The sequence below is a fragment of the Telopea speciosissima genome, chromosome 8, assembly GCF_018873765.1.
Source record: "Telopea speciosissima isolate NSW1024214 ecotype Mountain lineage chromosome 8, Tspe_v1, whole genome shotgun sequence".
NCBI classification, from domain to species: Eukaryota; Viridiplantae; Streptophyta; class Magnoliopsida; order Proteales; family Proteaceae; genus Telopea; species Telopea speciosissima.
The window spans coordinates 49,077,525-49,098,591 of NC_057923.1; the positions used below are offsets into that span (position 1 = coordinate 49,077,525).

The 21,067-nt window shown below is 38.8% G+C and overlaps 2 protein-coding genes and 1 long non-coding RNA gene across 3 annotated transcripts in view; 1 reads left to right on the top strand and 2 right to left on the bottom strand.

The window, feature by feature from the left end:
• Positions 1-8,364, bottom strand: part of LOC122671272 (dehydrodolichyl diphosphate synthase 2-like) — a 26,282-nt gene extending 17,918 nt beyond the window's left edge. The window contains exons 1-2 of the mRNA XM_043868402.1: positions 7,876-8,364; positions 7,716-7,783 (exon numbers count right to left, since the gene is read on the bottom strand). Coding sequence (XP_043724337.1) covers positions 7,716-7,783; positions 7,876-8,334 — 527 coding nt within the window. The 5' untranslated portion in view covers positions 8,335-8,364. The remainder of the gene's footprint in view (positions 1-7,715; positions 7,784-7,875) is intronic.
• Positions 1-13,356, top strand: part of LOC122671273 — a 14,087-nt gene extending 731 nt beyond the window's left edge. The window contains exons 2-3 of the long non-coding RNA XR_006334325.1: positions 6,261-6,265; positions 12,947-13,356. This is a non-coding gene — a long non-coding RNA (uncharacterized LOC122671273). The remainder of the gene's footprint in view (positions 1-6,260; positions 6,266-12,946) is intronic.
• Positions 13,357-13,802: 446 nt separating this feature from the next.
• Positions 13,803-15,176, bottom strand: LOC122672393 (dehydrodolichyl diphosphate synthase 2-like). Its single transcript, XM_043869874.1, has 2 exons — positions 14,681-15,176; positions 13,803-13,928 (listed from the first exon to the last, which is right to left on the bottom strand). Exons 1-2 carry the CDS (start codon positions 15,140-15,142, stop codon positions 13,803-13,805), a joined length of 588 nt encoding a protein of 195 aa, XP_043725809.1. The 5' UTR covers positions 15,143-15,176.
• Between the last annotated feature and the right edge of the window lie 5,891 nt (positions 15,177-21,067).

Below are 21,067 nucleotides of genomic sequence, written 5' to 3' on the forward strand. Positions count from 1 at the left end.
GTGGTCGCAAACGGCACTCAAATCGGAGGTAAAACGAAGAAGTTATGGCCTAGATTCCATTTCGGCTTCTCTGGTAGGTTGGAAGTGCAAGAGATTCTAATTGATAAGACAAGGTTCAACCGGACTTTTTGAAATTTGAATGAAGGATCCAGATTGATCCTACACGGTAGACCCTCGTGCTCCTTGATTTATGCATCGCCCGTGTAGAGAGGCACCTAAGAAAGATTCTTTTTCGGAGGATCTCAGGAGCCCTTCCGTTTCAAGATGAAATGGATGATTATCCGATGGCTGAGAAGTATTCCCGACTTCACCGACAGATCTGACGGCTCTCAGGCTACCATACGAGACAGCCAATAGGAGCGCGAAACGTCAACCTGCCACTGTCAGCCTTTGACATTGACTCTATCACATGATGCTGATCTGACGGATCAGATCTTGAGCGATCTGACGTACAAAAATCATGTGGATTTCAACAACAAAATCCGATGGACCTTGTTAAGTGCACTGGTGCACTGGCATAGCGTAGAATCAAGCGCCGATATGATGCTTGCACACACACTTATACACAGCCCTCTAGATTCCATTTCAAGCCCTATGAATGGTCTAACTTCAAAACGCGATATCTCACTCATCCGGTATCGAAATGAGGTGATCTTTTTTTTGTATTTTGGGTGATTTTTCGAGAGGAATCCATTGGTGCACTCAGAGAAGAGAGAAGAGAAGCAGAGGTCGCCGGAATATGGGTTGCAGCCCTAAATAGGTGTTGTATGCATCTATGGTTTGACTCTTCCTCTCTATCTCATGTGTCCAGCCATCCTAGAAGCCATTGATGGTCTGAAATCATAGAACCAGCACCTCTCTTCGTGGTTGCAGCCAAGGAAGAAAGGGGAAAAGAGAAAAGGAAGAAGAAAGAAGAAGGGGAAAAGAGGAAGAAGGAAAGGGGAAGGAGAAAGGAAAAAGAAGGGAAAAAGGAAGGAGAAAAAGAAAGCAACTCATCTCAGATTCGGTGGAGGAAAGAAAAAAAAAAGGAAAAGAAAAGAAAGAGAAAGGAAAGAAAAGGAAAAGAAAAGAAAGGAAAAGAAAGGAAAGGATATAGAAGGAAAAGAAAGAAAAGGAAGAAGACAGCGGTTTCCCACACTGCCAGGAACCACTCCAGGACTCCAATGACAGTGCACACTTGAAAATTCCAGTTCTCCATCAAATTGGGAGAAGTTGAAGATTCCAGTGAGCTACCAGAGTTGCCAGACTCCATCTACGGATACCAGGAATCACAGACACTGCATGGTTGTGAGAATTTCTATCTCTTGACTTTGTAATTTTTGTATTTCGGTATTCATTGTATATGCTAGCAGTAGGGATGCATGTTGAGACCTATGCTAGATGTGATTGACATTGTAGGGCATTCATATAAGCCCAAGTATTTTTATTGAGTTGTCCAGTTGCATCTGGACACAGTGTTGGTTACCAATGGGTGTTGGGAAACCATTGGGGGTAACACCCTTGTCTCTATACTTAGGGATAGAAGCAGGTCAGATGTCTTGAGTCATAAGTGTGACTAAAACATCATCTGCCGTGGGTGCGGCCTCTCAGTTTTATGTTGGAAAAATTAGTGATGAGTAGATGCTGAGGTCCAAGTGACCATTACTCCATGCATGTAGGCAACTTGCTGAAGCACGTATTTCTCTGTGTTATGGATGCTTGCTTGCTTTGGTTAGAAGTGCTTTTCTGTAGGATGGGTGTACACACCTGGTAGAACCTTTGACAGTCAGGCTTGGGTGTATATGTGATTATATGTGCCAGCAGTGTGTGTGGTTGAGTGCCATATTGTGTGATAGCATCAGCTCTTAGCAGCACTTGGTTTAGCAGCTCTTGGCAGCAGTATTAGTGACTGTTGTTGTATGAGACTGAGTCAGGATTGCTATTAGAGTGTGATTATGTGTCTTTGTGTCTTTTGAGAAGACTATGTGGGTGGTTGTGGTGAGTGTTAAAGATCTCAACAGGTGAACAGGGAGTGAAACTGTTGAGGGAAAAGGTTTTTATAGTCCACTGATTCACCTCCCCCTCTCAGTGGCCATCACTGTTCAACACTTTCCCACTCAGACAAAAAATCTCCATAACCTTTTGGCAAACTTAGCATCATTTCTTTTGGGGACATTACCTAGACCTAAACCACTTCCCTTAAAAAAAAAAGGGCGCACCCACTACCCAATGCACAAGGGTCCCACCACTTCGGGGTCTGTGGTGTGTCATAATGTATGTAATGTAGTCCTAGACAGGATAGGATCCTACTAGGAGCCAGGTGAACAGAAGTTCTGAAACTGCTAGCCAATTGCGAAAGATTGGGTATTTTAGGTCAATTCTAGGGTTAGGTTTATGAATATGGAGATGGGTCTTATATGGTTAGGGGAAGCTAACTATGTGGGTTTGAATGATGTTTAACTGAAAATTTAAAATTCAGAAAATTAGGGTTAGGGTTTCGGGTTTTTGGAAATAGGAAAATAGGTGGAATTAGGGTTTGGGATGGGAATTCAGGTAGGGGGTTTTGGTTGAGTGTTAATGGTAGGGAGAGAGAGATTCAGTTGTAGTTTGATGAGGTTTGGGTGGCTGGTTAGGGCAGGATGGAAAGTTTAGGGTTTTGGGGTTTTACAGAGATGAGAGAAACTAGGGTTTAGCTGTTGGGATGGGGCAGAGGCTAAGGTCGAGTGTAGGGAATGTTGTAAAGGGGCTGTGGTTGAATTATGGATGAGTTTTGATGGTTGGTTAAGGCTGTAATTAAATTAGGGTTTAGGGAATTCAAAATTCAAATAAAATAGAAGGGGGATGTAGGGTAGGCTGTAGAGGATTAAGAAGAAGAAGGGGAATGCTGAAACAGTAAATAACTTACTGATTTAAGAAGATCTTCAATGGCAGCAACCTTGAAGACAGTTTTGAAGAAGAACCTCCTCATCTACAAGATGCAAGGAGTCGTAGGAGATCCACCTACCCTTCTACCTTGATATGACTCACAAGACTCACTCTCAAAGGAGATAACCAGCAGCAACAATGGCAGCAGCAAATAGATCGATTTTTTTAAACTTGAATAGTGGGGGAGTCTCCCACGTTTTCATTAATAAATAATATGGCCATAGGCCAATTCCTAATACAAATCTAAATAACTCTCCCTCTAAAAATCGTGGAGGGATGGAATTAAAACACTTAAAAGAAGGATTTTCTAATCTACCAATAGGAAATAAGCTCTTCTAACAACCAATAAGAATTAATCTCTTAAATTGAACCAAAACTGAACCGGTTCAATTTAAGTTACATTTAAGCTGAAAAAATAAACTAAGTATAGAATAAATTAAAGCTAAAATAAACTAAGGCTCCTAACTATGGCCCTATGATTAGGGTGGCTTCTTCAGCTCGTGGAGGCTTGGATCTGCATCAGTACGCAGCCTTACACCCACGACCACTAGGTCAATATACCAAAACCCAATTAGCGAGGTGTTCCTCACAATCATCGATCGGGTCACAATTTGGGCAGAGTTAAGTTTCCCTTGGAAGCAATTCTTAGGCCATAAAGGCATGCACACCATTTACAGGATGAATTATCCATGTCAAACATATCCTGAATGTCAATGCTCCACAAATTCTGATGTGGTGACTTTCTCAACTCCTGAGATTGACTTCCTAGCATGTGTAGTTCTAATTCTTATTACAATTCTGTTTATAAGAAAATTCTCTTTTCCTTGTACCATTTGTTTGGACTATCCATTCTCTTTCTTTCCCCCTTTTCTCCTTCTGGCAATTCAATATTGTCCTAAGAGTGGGGACGAGACCCTAAAAATTAGTTTAGCTACACTGATGAGGTTACTACAATGAGCCAACGAACTGTACATTTCCAAGGGTTCAGGGTGGAGAGGAATGAGGTTGTCTCACATCTTCAATTTGCGGATAACACCATTATGTTTTGTGAGGCCAGTACCAATGCTGTGAGGAAGGTTAGGGGTCTTCTGAAGTGTTTCCATATTATTTCTGGGTTCAGTGTTCCATCTAAATAAGAGTTGGCGCCGACATTGTAGTTTTTATACTTTAATGGCTAGTGGACCTTTGACATCACAGGTGATCGTGGATAGTGGAAGCTGTGTAAATGTGGTATCTCAATTCTCAAGCCTTCATCACAGCAGGAAAGTTGACAATAGAGGCTCATCCACAACCTTATAAAATTTTCCTCCTCAACAACAAACACTTTGGAGGTAAATCAACGATGTTCAATACCACTGAAATTGGGAGAATATGAAGATGTTTAGTGCGACATCATACTCATGGTATTGACTGATGTCTTACTTAAACGACAACCATGGTTGTATGACAATAATGTGTTGGTGGGAGGTACCAAGAATCAATGTTTCTTTGATTTCAAGGGAAAACCATTGGTACTTAATCCACTCAACGTGCCAGCGATGAAACTAAAATTGAAGGTTGCCCAAGCCAAGCGCCAACAACTATTGAAGCCTATTCTTGAGTAGCCACCAGCAAAGGAGGAAAGTAAACATCTTCCACAGCATACAAGTGCAATCACGAGTAAAGGGAAGCATGCTGCAAAGCCATTACTAGTATTATCTCACATGGAGTTCTTGACAGCTAGTAAGGAATCAGATATAGCACCTTTATAGGAAGTGTCCAAGTCTGAATCAGAAATGGTTGCTGACACATATGTGGATGATCCCATGGATACGTCTGAGGATGTTGAAGTTGAACATGTGGAATTTGTTATTCCACCAAAGTACACTGAAGAACGAACTCCACATTCTGGACTACATTCGTATCTTCAAAGAACTACCTGAGTTTTGCTACGGGCTGAAGACAGATGTGCACAACACGAAGATCAGTCCTACTCTTCTCAAAATTCGAGGTCGAATTTCTTCTAAGAGGGGGAGAGTTGATGTAGATCGATGAACGAAGAAGAGAAGAGTCAGGATTTATTGTTCACGTGAACAGTGTCACAGTCGATATTGCCTTGATGGAAATCCTTCTAGAAGACCCAAGTTGCAGACTAAAACAATGTTCATGTGAAAGCCAAAATTTGACTTGTTTGGGATTGATTTTTAGAAGATCTTGTGGGCCCATCAAGTGGAGGAAGATTCTATCCTAATGCTGCCATAATTTAGATTATATTTTCAGTTTATACTTTATATTAGGTTAGTTTCTAATTTGGTTATCTTCGCATGTTTAGAAGGCTACGTTATAAAGCCTTTTAGTAGTTTCTAATTTCATTCAGTTCTCTTTCCATTAGTTTCTATTCTCCAAACAGTTGCTAAGTTTTACTTCCTATTTTTTTAGCCTAGCCTCAGTCTATATAAAGGCAGCTATAGTAATTGATTGACACAGACTTAATAAATGAAGTTATGGGAGTAAACCCCCTATTCAACAGCTGAGATAGCTGTGGGTGAGAGACCCAGGCTGAGAAAGCCATCCCCCTACCCCTTCGTCTATCTTCTTCTCCTCCCCCTACTCGATCTCCATTGCTGCTGCTGCTTGTGACAGCAACAAATCTCTGTGAGAACACACCCTGAAGACCAATAAACTCCGAAAGCTGCTGTTGCTGCAAACCATCGATTGAAGGCTGCTGCTGCTCCCTGCGATCTGATTTTTCTGCTGTAACTTGTGAAGGACATATCTCAACAACCCCCAATCAGAATTAGCTGAGATTTTGAGGGTTTGTCACTGCTACCAGGGCCTATACTCGATCCCTGTTTGGAGCCCAGATTGCTGTTGGTTTGTGAGATGCTGTACAACCTTCTATTTTGAGGGCTAAGTTTCTATTTTCGAGTCCCCTTCATATCTTAGCCTTCAGTCATCAGAACTGGCTGAATTTTGGAGCATAGAACCTGTTCAACATCATCTCCACTCGCCTAAGTTTGGTGACCTTCTGCTGGCTGGTTTGGTTCTTATCTACTAAGTTACTAATTCTGATTTTGTTTCTAATTTGATGTTCTGCTGCAACTTATCACCTCTGATGGGGATTCATGTGGGTGATTCTGAGATTTCTGTATTTGCTTTGATGTTTGAATGTAGATTTGAGAATTGGCGTATCAAATATCTTGGATTACCTCTTGGTAGTTACTATAGATCGATGAGCTTTTGGGACCTGGTTCTTGAGAAACTGTCTAAGCATTTGTAAGGCTGAGACAGAAATTACATTTCTTTGGGGTTCAGCATTATGCTTATAAAAGCTACAACATCTAACCTCCCGGAGTATTATCTTTTTCTTTTCGAAGCACATGTAAAAGTCTGTAAAGCCTTAAAGAAACTTCAGAGAGATTAAACTAACACAATAATACAGAAGCCTTAACCTACTTATATAGCTTAACAAGAGTAGACAAGAAATCTATAGAGGCTTAAATATTTCTTTTTGGTAATCCTATATGTAAAGCTTCTATAAGTAAGAAAATAACCATGCCACGAGGACAGACCAGACTCCCATAAAATTTCTTCATCAGGGCTTATAGAATAACTGTTGTATCACATAAAAGGATACACTGAAGCTCATAGCATCAACCCAAGTGGACTAGGAGAAAGGATCCGATCCTTGGACTTGCATCAGGATATTTTCTTCTCTCAACAAACATGGTTACTAAAGAATAAAAACTTAATGGGTTGTTTTACAATTTTTTCAGTTAAAATGATATCCTTGTGTTCGAGCCTTAGTTCTTAACACTGGCTAAAATGATTATGTTAGACCCAACAACCTCCATGTTTAAGGGCATAAAGCAAGCAAAAGGAAAGACGGGGGGGGACCAAGTATGAATATGCAGAACTTTAGGCTGACAAACAAAAATTCATAACACACTTCACCTGGACATAGGTTGACAATTTCAAAGCTTTTTTTTAGCTTCAACAATTATCTACTTTTTTATTTAAATTTATCCCAAAAACCAAAATTTATGTTTTATACATCAAGAACAAAAGATTCAGCAGAAATATTCAGGACTTCAGCAAGCATTCAACCATACTTCATTAACAAGGGAAACAACAAATGCTGTTTTCTTACTGAAACAGTGCAAGCATAAAGACCAAAAATATTTCCTAAACAATGAGAGGCAACGTTTTTAATTCAAAGAAAGGATCCTGAGAGTCATAGATGATACTAAATGATAGCAAATTTCCATCCACCGTCCAGTTACTCCCTACCACCAAGGCTCCAACTTAAACTATTGAACTGGCCAGCCGAATCTTGGATGAACCAAATACCAAACATTACAACACCAAAGTCATTTAGTATTGCACTAAATTCACTTATTTTTTGAGGGCTGCTATAATTAAGGCATCACTCCACAGAAGAGCTGTTTCATAGGGTGATTAAGATTGTTTAATTAGCATGGAAGAAAAAAAAACAAACAAAGAAAGTATCGTCTATAAAGTAGTGCATCAATTTCTCCTGGTTCTGTCTGTGCATAGATCTAAAGATACAGTGATATATTAGAAACAAGACAAAAACAAAACACGACTGAATACAGGAAAAAGAGTAGCCACATTGGAGGTTTTGCAGCTTCAAACAGCCACATGCTAGCTCATTTCAATTGTATCATCACTTTTTTCCTCTCCCTCCCCCGCAACTCCAATGATTAGTGTTCCCAAGATTTTGATAACACTGACGTTGATATGATTGTTTACCTAATCATCAGATTGCACACTTTCATATCAAAATGCCATTTTGGTTTTGAGAAAAGTACCTCATATAATTATTCAGATCTTCCTTTATCACCCTCTCGAACAAGTTCATCAAAAAATCAACCTCCACCTGCGACAGAACCGAACTAATCACTACCCAAGGAAAAAGGGAAAGAAAAAATAACATATAAAAGAATATATAAATGATTAGCGGGAACTGACTTTGGGCCGAATCCAGTTTTCAGTTGAGAAAGCGAAAACAGTGAGAACACTAATCCCCCATTTGCAACAGAGCTCAGTAACCTCTCTCAAAGCCCTAACACCAGCTTCATGACCAAAAGACGGAGGCAAATTCTTCTGCCTCGCCCACCTCACGTTTCCATCCATAATCACCGCAACATGATTCGGCATAAATTCAGGCCGGAGCCCATCTGGCAACAAAGTCGCCTCTGCTGCTGGAGTTCCAGAACCAGAGTCTGTTCCCTTCACTTCTTCTTCTTTAAATACCACATCTGCTGGAGTTGTACTTGCACAGAAAATATATTTGAGAAGAGAAGGGAATGCTCTCGAGAGGTTTCTGCTACTGCTGCGAGATCGATCCTGGAATAAACATACAGGTTTTGGGATGTAATGAGAGAACCCGTTATTGATTGGAGGAAGTGAAAGTTGCAAAGAAAGCATTTGATACAGTTAGGGTTCCAATTAGATCCGTCAGGAGTAAGGAATTGGAGGATCCCCCAAGAAATTCTGAAAACCTGCAATTTTGTGTCTTGGAGTTTGCCGCGGAGACTTCAAATAATCAAATGAGCGGTTGACATCACCCTTAAAAAATTAAAATTTGAATAACGTGCTAACTGTGCCAACTTATAGATACCAATTGTGCCTCATCTAATTGTACCTCATAATAATTTAGAAAACGAAACATCACGTGGAGGCTAAAGAGCACGGTTGGTAACGGTCTCAAGAAACGATATGATAACCTGAGGTCTCAATCCTGACCCGACTCGATCCACGGTCAGAAATTATCTCACCGTGCTACAACAAATAAGATAAGGTTACAATGTTACATGACTGACGATATCAATTAAGATTAAAAAATAAAATATTAATAAAAACTAAAAATTGTATTGAATCGATTTCCTCCTCAACCAATATCAATATGAATCGCCTGATTCCAATAAATCCAATACTCTATTCCATCCAATCCATATGTGCCCTCCTCAACGACTCAACCTCCCTTCTGCAAATGGGGTAGGGTATCGTTAACCGACCATCTTAATCGGACAATTCATATCGATATTGACAGAGGTTGCAAATTGCAATGGAATTGAATAAAAAATTAAAATTTCAACCCAAAAATAAAAAATAAATAATTAAAAACTAACAATTCGCATTGGTATCAGTTGGGAACAATATTGATCCCATAACAATTTTTATTAATATTTTATTTAATCTTTATTAATATCATCAACGAGGTGGCACTATCCTATTTGTTGTAGCATATTGGATAACGTCCAAGATAGATGCCACTTAGATGTCACTCCCGGATTTTTATTTTACTTTTTTTTTTTTTAGAACTGTCGGTATCAATAGGGAAGATCACAAAAAGAAAAGGGTTTTTTACAAATGCCCTCTGAAAATGCCCATTTGTCCAAATGCATCCCTACAACTTTATAAATTGCAAACTCTCCTTATTTTCAAAACACTTTAACACTTTGGTTCAGTCCGTCTGTCCGTTAGTCTAGAACGTTAGACATTAGTTTGAGAGAATCTAATGACCAAAATGCCCTTATGATAAAATCCCACCAAAATCAAAGAATAAAATGACCAAATTGCCCTCATCTTCACCAAATCCATTAGAGATTTTAGGGTTTTTTGATTTTTAGTTTCTGTTTCAAAACCTAAACAATTTGGGGAAGATGAGGGCAATTTGGTCACTTTATTTTTTAATTATTGTGGGGTTTATCATAAGGGCATTTTTTTCATTAGATTCCCTAAAACTAAGGTGTAACGTCCTAGACTAACGGACTAAGCCAAAGTGTTACAATGTTTTGAAAGTAAAGGGAGTTTGCAATTTATAAAGTTGTAGAGGTGCATTTAGACAAATGGGCATTTTTAGGGGGGACATTTGTAAAAAAAAAACCCAAAAGAAAAAGGTAACAACAGGGAAGGGAATGCCCGATTGAATAAAAAAAATTAATGAAAAATATCATCCCCCTCCCCTCTAAGTATCCATAATATCAAACTCCACCCTTAAGTTTTGAATAATGATAATGCCCTTCCCTACTACCCCAAGATTCTATCAATCGTACCCTAATCGTTAAAAAACGTCATTAAGTGATGACGTTGGCATTTTCAATTTTTTTAAAACCCCACATTACCTTTAATATAATTTTATTTCAATTTTACCCTCTTCACCCAAAAACCCCTTTTTCGTTTCTTCATCTTCCTCTTTTTCTTCTTCTTCCTCGCACACCCCACCCCTACAACATCGCCCTTCTACGTTTTTAAGGGTTTTTTTTTTCATTTCCCAAGGGGGTGGGGCACTGGTCAATCTCCATTGATTTCGATTGGAATCAATCGGTTTTTGTTGGACATTGATTAGTAAGGGATACACAATTTTACCACTTCACTGCAATTGTAGTTGTAGGAATGGGTTTCTTCACAGATGCCTATGATTTGTTATGGATCTCTCTTGTCCCCAAGTTGCTTGATCGCATCTATTACACTAAAGGAGGAGTAGAAAAGCCAGGCACGTTGTCCCCAAATGTATCAACTGCAATCAATGGTGTTGCTGTGTGCAGCACACTTGCAGGTCAGCTCTTCTTTGGCTAGCTAGGAGACAAGATGGGTCGCAAGCGTGTCTACGGTATAACTCTTCTCATGGCCCTCTGCTCCATCTGTTCTGGACTCTCCTTCAACCAAAAATCCTCTTCAATTAGGAAGAATATGGAAGTTGGGAAGAGTTACAGAATATCTACAGGTCTTGTTTGTGTCCTGCTCAGCTCTCGATTTGTATCTTTTTTTTTTCTTCTCCCTTCCACTGCTTCTACTTTGATCCTGCCCCACCCCCATCTACTGCAACCCCGCCTCACCCCTGTTCCCAAATCCCAAATTCCTAGTCATTTTGCGTTAACACTGGACAAATTACTTCCTACTGTCACCTCCTGGTTTTCAAAAGCCAGGGGTGATTTGAGTTTCGTTTGAAAATCAGGGGGTGACGTGTAATTTATCCTATTTTCTTTTATAGAGGTTTTGGCTAATGGACCTCTAGTTCTATTTCTATAACTTGTTTTGTGATGGCATTAAAACCATTTATGGGTTTCTTTATTTCGTCATCATTAATTCATAGACGCCGTTTTGAGAAGTTTACATATGATCTTAGGGAGGACATTGAAGAAGTAAATCCATGAAATTTATCTTAGTTTCATATTCTAAGTTGCTTTCAAATATTGGAATCATCTCGAAACCATAAAACTTCTTCTCCCTTTTTTATCGGGCCTAGAATCGTTTAGGAACCAGTACCATCCCATCTCGTTAATAATCAAGATTGGGACCTAGGTTTGGTCCAGTTCACTAAATGGGATGGTACTGAGATTGGTACATTTTGTATCGGTACCGGTATAGACCCATCCCAAGTATCGGAAACCATCCCAATTGACACCCTTAACCAGACTGGCTAAAACCCTGCTGATTTTGACCCCTTCCTGTGCCACGACCACTTCCACAACCACTTCCACGACCATGGCCTCCCCCACGGCTTCCACCATCTCCACGTCCAACTCCACCAGCCCTTGTTTACGATACCAGGGCTGAACTCTCAACTGTAGATGTAGCATCACGAAATACTCAAAGCACTCGAGAAAAGTTATCTATCAGTGAAGCAACAGTCTCACCACCAAGGATCTGAGATCTAACCAACTACCAATTGCTCCCTTTGGTTCTGCATCCGCTTCACATCGAAAGAAATAGGAAAGAGGGAATTCAATTATTCATACATCCTCTTGCAATCAACAAAATCCTGAATGATAGAACGCTTCTTCCTCTCAGTCCGATATAATTATTGAGACAACTCATATATCCGAGACAAGTTGTTCTGACCAGAATATAAAACTCTCAGATAATCTTATAATTCTTTAATAATATCAATGTGACTAACTATATGATTCTCCATCGAATTTAACTTTTATCCAAGAATTCTGGGATTGATAGCGTCCCAAGTCGTATCATCAGCAGATTTGGTTCCTATCAAGTGTGCTTGCTAATCACGACCTGTCAAAACAAGATTCATAATTTTTCTCCATTGCTGAAAATTTGTTATAGCTTCAAGTTTATTTTTCGTAGTTCGATTGGAGGATGAGGACACAACCTCCGTGACCACTGCATTCTTTTTATCACCATCACTCATGCTATTTCTTTGAAGATCACCAATTGAATCACCAAAAAATCAAAAAACACCAAATCAACAACATGCTGCCACCAAACTCTTTGTATATATCACCACAAACACCAATCGAACCACCGCAAATCGAGAGACATCAAATCAGCAACTTGCTGCTATCAAACCCTCACACATATCACCATAAACATCTTCAGAAATTTGGTTTTTTCTTTTGTTGTAGAATAAGCAGATTTAAACCATTATCTTTGTTATCTAATCCACAGCCAAAGAACAAACAAAAAGGAGGGGTGAAATCACCCTTTTTCTTAAAATCGCAGACCTTTGGTTAGGTCAACCAGAAATCGCAGAAAAGGAAAAGAAAAAGAAAAAGAAAGAGAAAACAAGAAGGGAAAGGAAGATCTCACAGGGCTGTATACCAGTCCTACAAACCTTGCTTTGAAATCATGTAAACTGTGAAAAACTGAGAAGAGAAGAGGAGAAGAAGAACTTGCAGCCGTACGGGATTAATTCATTAATGAATAAAGGAGATACAAATATATAGGGCTAGCGATAAAGTTTGAAAAACAAAAAAAAACATATATCGAGACCCTACTCCCATCAGGGCACTCGATTTAGTGCTAGGCGCTAATCCAGAGACCCAAAAATGGGCCCCACACTACACTTCTAACAACTCCCAACTTCAATTTAAATTAAAACAGGCACTTTAACAATAGAAATGGGATCCTCCATGGGATCTTTATTCCTTGAGCTTTCGTTGTAGGTACGGTTGTACGGTTCTTATCATAAAGAGTTGAAATGACCATTTCACCCCTTGACTGAATATACTATTTGAGTGGGATCCACCTACTTTTATTAGAGACATTAGAAAACATAATGGACAGAAAACCGCAGATGATAAAAATTCTATGAATCACGCCCTCCATATTATCTTCGCCTTAGCTGATATGAACATATTGCATCTACAAAGTCAGCTTTTCCAAAATCAGGGCAGAATGGTTGTGCAAAGACAAATTCGGTATAGGCTAGCTGCCATAGCAAGAAGTTGCTGACCCTTTGCTCGCCACTAGTACGGATAAGTAGATCAGGATAGGGAAAATTGGTGCAGTTTGTTTCTAATTCTTGTTCGATTATAGCTTCACTAATGTCATTTGGTTGGATGAGACCATTGTTTACTTTGTCAACAATGCTTCTACATGCTTGAACTATGTCGTAGTGCCCACTATAGCTGATTGCAATAATCAGTTGTAATCATGAGTTGTTCCTTGTGGTCTCCTCAGTTTCAATTATCAGTTTTTTGCAGTGACATTGGGAGCTTCGTGGTATCACCAATTACAGGTATTCGAATATTTTTTCTGCCACAAACAAATACGAACACAAAAGTAGTCAATCAGAGAGGCCAACCCAGGTACCAGAAACTATTGATAGTCTGGATGCTGTTTCCAGACTCGAACCGGTGATCACTTGGTCACAATGGAGCAATTTTTACCGTTGCACCAAGGCCTGCCTTAAACTCTTAATCTAAAATAAAATATTCAGGCAATATATGGGAAAGACGTTTGAGGTGGCATGACCATGTACAATGGAGGCCGTCAGATGCTCCAGTACAGAGGAGTGATTTGATTATTGAAGGAGATAAAAGAGCCAAGGATAAACCTAAAATGACTCTGAGAGAAGTAGTGAAGAAAGACATGCATAGATTGGAGGGTAAGGATCCATGTAGCCAACGGAAACAAGAAATGCTCTTTTCTTACTGAAACAACATAAGCATAAAGATCAAAATGCCATTTTGGTTTAGAGAAAAATACCTCATATAGTTCTTCAGGTCTTCCTTTATCACCATCTCAAACAAATTCAACAAAAAATCAACCTCCAACTGCGACAGAACCAAATTAATCAGTACCCAAGGAGGGGAAGAAAAAAAAAACTACTGATACTCAGATGAGTACTTTTCATTCCAGAGAAAAAGGGGAAAGAAATTTGTGCCCGCTTGATAACCTTACGGGTGTTTCTGTTCTGGTTATGTGCTGAGAAACAGCAAAACAGTTTTTTCATTTTTTGTGCTAAGAAACCGTTTTTGACCCGCTTAGTAAATCTATTATTGGAAACAAGCAAAACCCTTGTTCTCTAAAATTAACAAAAGGAATCTTATTCTGTCCATCCAAAAATTGCAAGTATATTGCTTGGAGCTTTGTTCACTAATATAGGAATTTTTATCGGGCACACTTTTTCAATTTTCAGCCAAGAAACGACAGAACATGTCCAACATGTTCTGTCAAAAATCTTCCAGGAAGCATAAATTTTGATTTATGTTTCCAAAAACAGTCAGAAAAAACACTTCGTTATCAAGCGATTGTTAGGTGTTTTTCCATTTCTCAGAACGGAAAAACACCAGAAACTGTTTCTCGTAAGGTTATCAAGCGGGCTCAAAAAAGAATGGGACACAGTTTTCTGGCACACTCCCATGTGCCAATCTCTCTCCTCCTCCTAAAACAAGGGGATAGAAATGTCTTTTCACAAAAGGAGGCGAGAGAGAGACTCGTGAGAGTGCTGGCATAGGCTACACTGTCGGACTGAGATCTTTCTTTTTCCCAAAAAAGAATATATAAATGATTAGCGGGAACTGACTTTGGGCCGAATCCAGTTTTCAGTTGAGAAAGCGAAAACAGTGAGAACACTAATCCCCCATTTGCAACAGAGCTCAATAACCTCTCTCAAAGCCCTAACACCAGCTACATGACCAAAAGACGGAGCCAAATTCTTCTGCTTCGCCCACCTCGCGTTTCCATCCATGATCACCGCTACATGATTCGGCATAAATTCAGGCCGGAGCTCATCTGGCAACAAAATCGCCTCTTCTGCTGGAATTCCAGAACCAGAGTCTCTTCCCTTCACTTCTTCTACTTTAAATCCCACATCTGCTGGAGTTGTACTTGCACAGAAAATACATTTGAGAAGAGAAGGAAATGTTCTCGAGAGGTATCTACTACTGCTGCGAGATCGATCCTGGAGTGAACATAAAGCTGGTTTTGGGTTGCAATGAGAGAACTCATTATTGATTGGAGGAAGTGAAAGTTGCAGAGAGAGCATTTCTTACAATTAGAGTTCCAATTGGATCTGTCAGGAGTCACGAATTGGAGGATTTGGGGAGAAATTCTGCAAAACTGCAATTCTGTCTTGGGAGTTTGCCGCGGAGACTTCAAATAATCAAATGAGCGGCTGACGTCACCCTAAAAAACAAAATTTGAATATCGAGCTAACCGTGCCAACTTAATAATTCCAAAATGTCCTTCATCATAATTGTATTGAGAAAACGAAACATCAATGGAGACTAATAAAGCAATACGTACCCTTTCATCAAAAAAATAAACCATAGGGTGTCGGTCGGTACGGGTTCAGGTTCGGGTTGAGTCGGTTACATTATGGAAAAAAAATTCTCTCCAATTTCCTAAAAGTGCAGTTCGGGGTTGGGATGTAGCACTTGGTAGACTCGACATCCAATGGTCTCAGCTCGAGAAGAAACAAAAAATAAACTGGCTGAATTGAGTTTGGACCATTGGATGTCGCGCCTGCCAGGTGGCGACATCCCACCCCCGAACTGCACCTCACTTCACATGTCAAGAATTGGAAAGCATTTTAATCCTTTCACTGTGGGAATGGTGAATTCAAAATCATATCAACAAGCAAAGTTCGGTTTGGTTTCAGGCTGTATTAGTTTGTTATTGGAGTCGGATACAGTTTTGGGCCAATTTGGATTTGGTTTAATATACATATTTATACAAATCTATAGAAAAAAATCTGACTTTTAAATGGGTTTATGGTTGTTATCGATTTCTTATCAGGGTAGATCGGTTTGGTTTTAGTTTTGATCCATTTTTTTTTAGCCTATTTTGGATTTTTTTGAATTCTGATGTGGTTCGGTTTGTGGTTGTAATACCCCAATGCAAAACCTGTCCAATAAGATATCAATGCGGTTCGGTCTGTGCCATTTCGGACCAATATATTCGATTGGCTCTCAATTTTGACACCCCTCGTCCATAACCCACGTTCAAGGATCTACCATGTAAGAAGTCGTGAGAGCTGCAATTACCAATGGGCCGGCCCATTGGTTTTTGGGGCCAGGCTTAGTACGGTTCTTGTGGGCCAATTCGTGAAAGCTGCAATTACTATACCTAGCCCAAACCGAGGAAACCTAACCAAATCAACCGAAACCAATATGACTTTATTGGATCATGTTTCGGGTTGGGGTTTTGTGACATGAAAGCTAAACTAGATTGCACCGAAGCCGATAAGACATTTAACCCAATTTAAAAACCGGGACCAAAATCGAAATAACCCGATAGCAGTCCTAAATTTATGAAAAAACACCTTTTGTTTTCATACTTATGAATATATTTACTTGATAAACCGAAAATCAAACCGATAGTAAACCTATAAGAGAAATCGATAAGAACCCGAAACTAGGTCTGTAAACGGATCGGATTCAGCTCCAATATGATCGGATTCGGATATTCTTTGGCCCAATACGGATACCTCTAAATGGATTTGGATGGATTCAGATGCAGATCGAATTCAAATTTTTGACCATCCGTTTGCACCTCTGCGTTGTGTAACTCGGACCTTTCTCCCCCTAGCGAATACAATTCACTCTCAATCCATATCTCTTAGATCATGATTCTTTTTTCCTCATAATCTAGAATCTATTGAATCTTCGAAAACCCTCAACATCATTATTTATTTTTAATTTTTTTATTATTAAGTATTCAGATTTTTGTTCCGGACAGATTTTTTTTTCTGGAAATCTCTAAACGAATACAAATGTCCCTAAATGGATACAGATTGAATTCAAATTTTTGGTCATCCATTTATACCCCGACCTAAAACCAAATCAAACCAAAACCGACACATCCTTGTTAGATCATGTTTTGGGCTCACTCATTCTCACACAAAAACCAGTGAAACCTACCCACCGACACCTCTACGTAACACCCAGTTTGTGTGGTTCTAAACTTTCTGTCTTAAATTGCTATTATTATTGTTACCAAAAAATTATTGGTATTTTACCCCAAAAAAAAAGGTGCTATTATTGGCATATGAGAGGACCGGTATTTAATTACATGGCCTTTTAAAAGTACACACATTAATCTATAGGCCCACTGAACGGTTGGAACTTCCAGTATTTAAGTGCTACGGACAATTTCTTAGATCTACTAGTAAGGATGTAAACGGATCGGATTCGGCTTGGATGTGATTGGATCCGGATATTCTCTGGCCAAATACAGATACCTCTAAATGGATTCGAATGGATTTGGATGCGGATTGAATTTGGATTTTCGACCTACATCTCTGCCTTGTGTAACCCAGACCTTCCTCCCCCTAGCTGATACAATTCACTCTCAATCCATATCTCTTAGATCATGATTTTATTTTTCTCATATTCTAGAAATCTGTTGAATCTTCAATAACCCTCAAGATCATATTTACTTAAGTTTTTTATTATTAAGTATTCAGATTTTTTTCTGAATATCTCTAAACGAATACAGATATCCCTAAATGGATACGAATGCATATCGGATTCGGATTTTTGGTTATCCTTTTTTTTTTTTCTTTTGATGAGAAAACAAGAATATATATATTAAAGAGAAAGAAAAGTCTTCACATCATACATAAAGGAAGGGAAATAGTAGTTCTGTTTGTGACAGAAAAAAGAGCTAGGGAGCATAGTGTCTTAAACCAGTGGTTGTTTTGGTGCAAGAAATTTACAGCTGAAATGTTGGCAGTTAGTTCTGCAAGTTCAAGATAGGGGGTATTAGGTTCCAGGGAATACGCATGTTTCCTTGGAGAGTCAAAAAACTATTTAGTCTATAATTATTGAACCAAATTTCTTTGAGATGGATCCTATCCTTCGAGGTGTGTTTCCACCCCTACAAGATTCCGTTTAGCTCAGCCTCCAGTTTGTCAGTTGAACATGAAAATCTTGCAGATGTTAAAACACTTTGACCATCTAACAATGCCTTGCCTGTTATCGAAGGTTCAAAAAGGCCTGCGCAACATAAGACAAGGAATTGCAATTCATGGTTAGACATAGAATTAAAAGTTGATTCATTTGGAGTGCACATAACCTGGTCAAGCATACTCGAATCTATCATTGGAGGAGTTAAGTTCAAATCAGATATCCATCTAAAAGTGTTTGAGAGAACTAAAAGGGGGTTAGCCGTAGCTAATCCACGAATTACTCTATTTCTTACATTCCAAATAAAATAACATGTTATTGCAACAACAGAGAAAACCCAGGTAGCAATTGGTTTAGCCAGGGCTTTAGAGTCGAGGAGGGAAGCACAAATTTGTGCCAGAGAAGAGCTGTTAAGGTGCTCAGTTCTTAGTCCGAGGGGTCCAGAAGCCCAGATACACTTAGTCCATTCACAAGATAGAAAAATATGCCAATGGGATTCATCACGAGCACCACAAAAAACACACGTAGGCTTGATCGACATCCATTTTGAGAGAGTGGCCTTGACAGGTAAACCTGCATTTAAGACACACCAAAAAAACATCTTAAATTTTGGATGTATCTTAAGTTTCCAAAATAAGCACCACCATTTGGAAAGTAGGGGCCTGTTCTGTATTGGAGAAATTAAGAAATTGGTTGCATGTCTAGTGGAGAAAATTCCAGATTTTGTTAAGGATCATCTCCACTGATCCTCAGAATCTGAAATATGCACTTTGAAAATTTCATAATTAAAAGCATCAGGAATGTGGTGCAAAAGAGAATGAGAATGCCAAGTTTGATTAATGATGAGATCACTTACTATGCATATAGAATTGCAAGTAAAAGCATCAGGCAAACAGTGATCAGGAATAGTTGGAATCCACGGGTCATACCAACAGTAGGTATTCCTTCCATTTCCAATTTTTCTCCAAGCAATTTTCTTTAAGTTAGGTAAAATGGAAGTGATACTATCCCAAGCCTAAGAGCCCTTCTTTCTTCCTACAACAGGGTTGAAAATAGAAGTCCTTGAGAAGTACTTAGATTTCAACAATTTTGCCCAAAGGGATGTCTCTTCAGTGATTAATCTCCAACCAAGCTTTAGGATTAAAGCTTTGTTGTGGGTGAGTGATTTACGAATACCCAAACCACCATGTGTTGTGGAGGTACAAACTTTATCCCACCCGATCCATTTATATCCCTATCTACTAGATAAGAATAGAAATTACAAGATACATAGGTTTCAAATTTTTTTTTACATCTACTACTCTCCATTTTGAAAAGATTTACTCAATCCCCAAAGTTGGTTAGTACTCATGCCAAGCATGAATAAAATAAAAGCAAACTTCCAAAATTGTCCTACATTTTTTTTTTTAAAACACGATGGGGAAAATAAGAGGGAAGGGGTGCGCAATTTTTCTCTACCTTTTTTTTTTTTTGATTGGGTTTCCTTCCACCCACGGTCAATGGAAGGGTGGAAATATGTATTGGGAGGGTATGTTGGAACATACAAAGACCCTAAGAGGGGTTTGTGAACCCTAGGATTGTGGGTGAACCATCCTTTTTTTATTTTATTTTATTATGTTTGTATTGTTTTCTGTTCCAACAATTAAGGTGTACTTCTCTTTGGACTCGCTATAGCTTTGTTTACATTTTTTTGGGAGGGAATAATAGGAGCTTTGATTTCTACCCCTACAATTAAGGTGCACTTCCATCGGATTTCACGGGGTTTTTTAAAACAGTTATATGAGGTTGTGGCAATTTTGGATGTTGTTTTTATTTTATTCTTGTGTGGCATGAGTACTAACCAACTTTGGGATTAACACTTCTGTTTGTAGGCCATGTTTCTATTCTAAAAATGACTTTTTCTATTTATATTACTGGGTCGAATTTCTGGACAAAAAAACGTGTTTGGTAACACATAGTAATTTCTATTTCTAGGCCAGAAAAGAAATAGAAATATGTTTGCTATGCACAATAATTTTTGTTTCTTGAATTTCTATAAATTTTCAACAATGCCTTTGAATACCCAAAAATTTGGGTGGTGGTGGTGGAGGTGGAGGTGGAGATGGTGGGAGTGGAGGAGGTGGCGGCGGCGGTGGTGGTGGTGGAGGAGGAGGAGGTGGTGGTTGAAATTGCATTGGAAGTGGTGATTTATTTTGAACATAAAATTACTGCTTTGCCCATCAAAGTATTCCTTTTATTTATGGGATAGAGAATCTTCAAATTGTAGCTTATTTTTTTCTATTTCTCGGCAACTTTTCTGTCCTGGTTCATTCCTAAGAACAAAAAAATGAACCAGTCTTAACAAACGGATTTCTATTATTTTTTCTTAGAAAAAAAAAACAGAGAAATTGGGAAACAGAAGTGTTATCATGCAGGCCCTAAGTATATCTTTTAAAATAGAAAGTAGTGGAGGTAAAACAAATTTGAAACCTACTTATCTTGCAATTTCCGTTCTTATCTAGTGGATCTATGAAATTTCCCTTAAATTATTCTCTCTCTCTCTCTCTCTCTCTCTCTCTCTCTCTCTCTCTCTCTCTCTGTGTGTGCGTGTGTGTGTGTGTGTTGGTTCAGGGTTTTAGGGATCTGTATCGAATCGATTGTATTGGTATCGGCCAACACCGATACCGATACAAATAATCTTTGGGAAGTCATATGCAAGTGGGGATGATGCAATTCTACAATTGGATGAAGAAATCCATTTGTCTTAATAAATAAATAAGGGATAATCATTGTTGATGAACTAATCCATTTGTCTTAAGAAAGAAGGAAAATGGGGTTGACTCATGCAATTCTACCAGTTGATAAGATTATGTGGTTATTATTATTATTAGATATAAAGGGGGCAAAATCTTGATTTTTCAACTGTCAAATTTCAAACTTAAATTCAATTAAAAACCCTTCTATGTATGACTATGTACTCATATTTATTCAGTCATCTATGTAATGGTATTTTTATAATTATCCCAATTAAATTAAATGATAATGACATTTTTATAATTATTGGTTGGAGAAAAGAACATTGT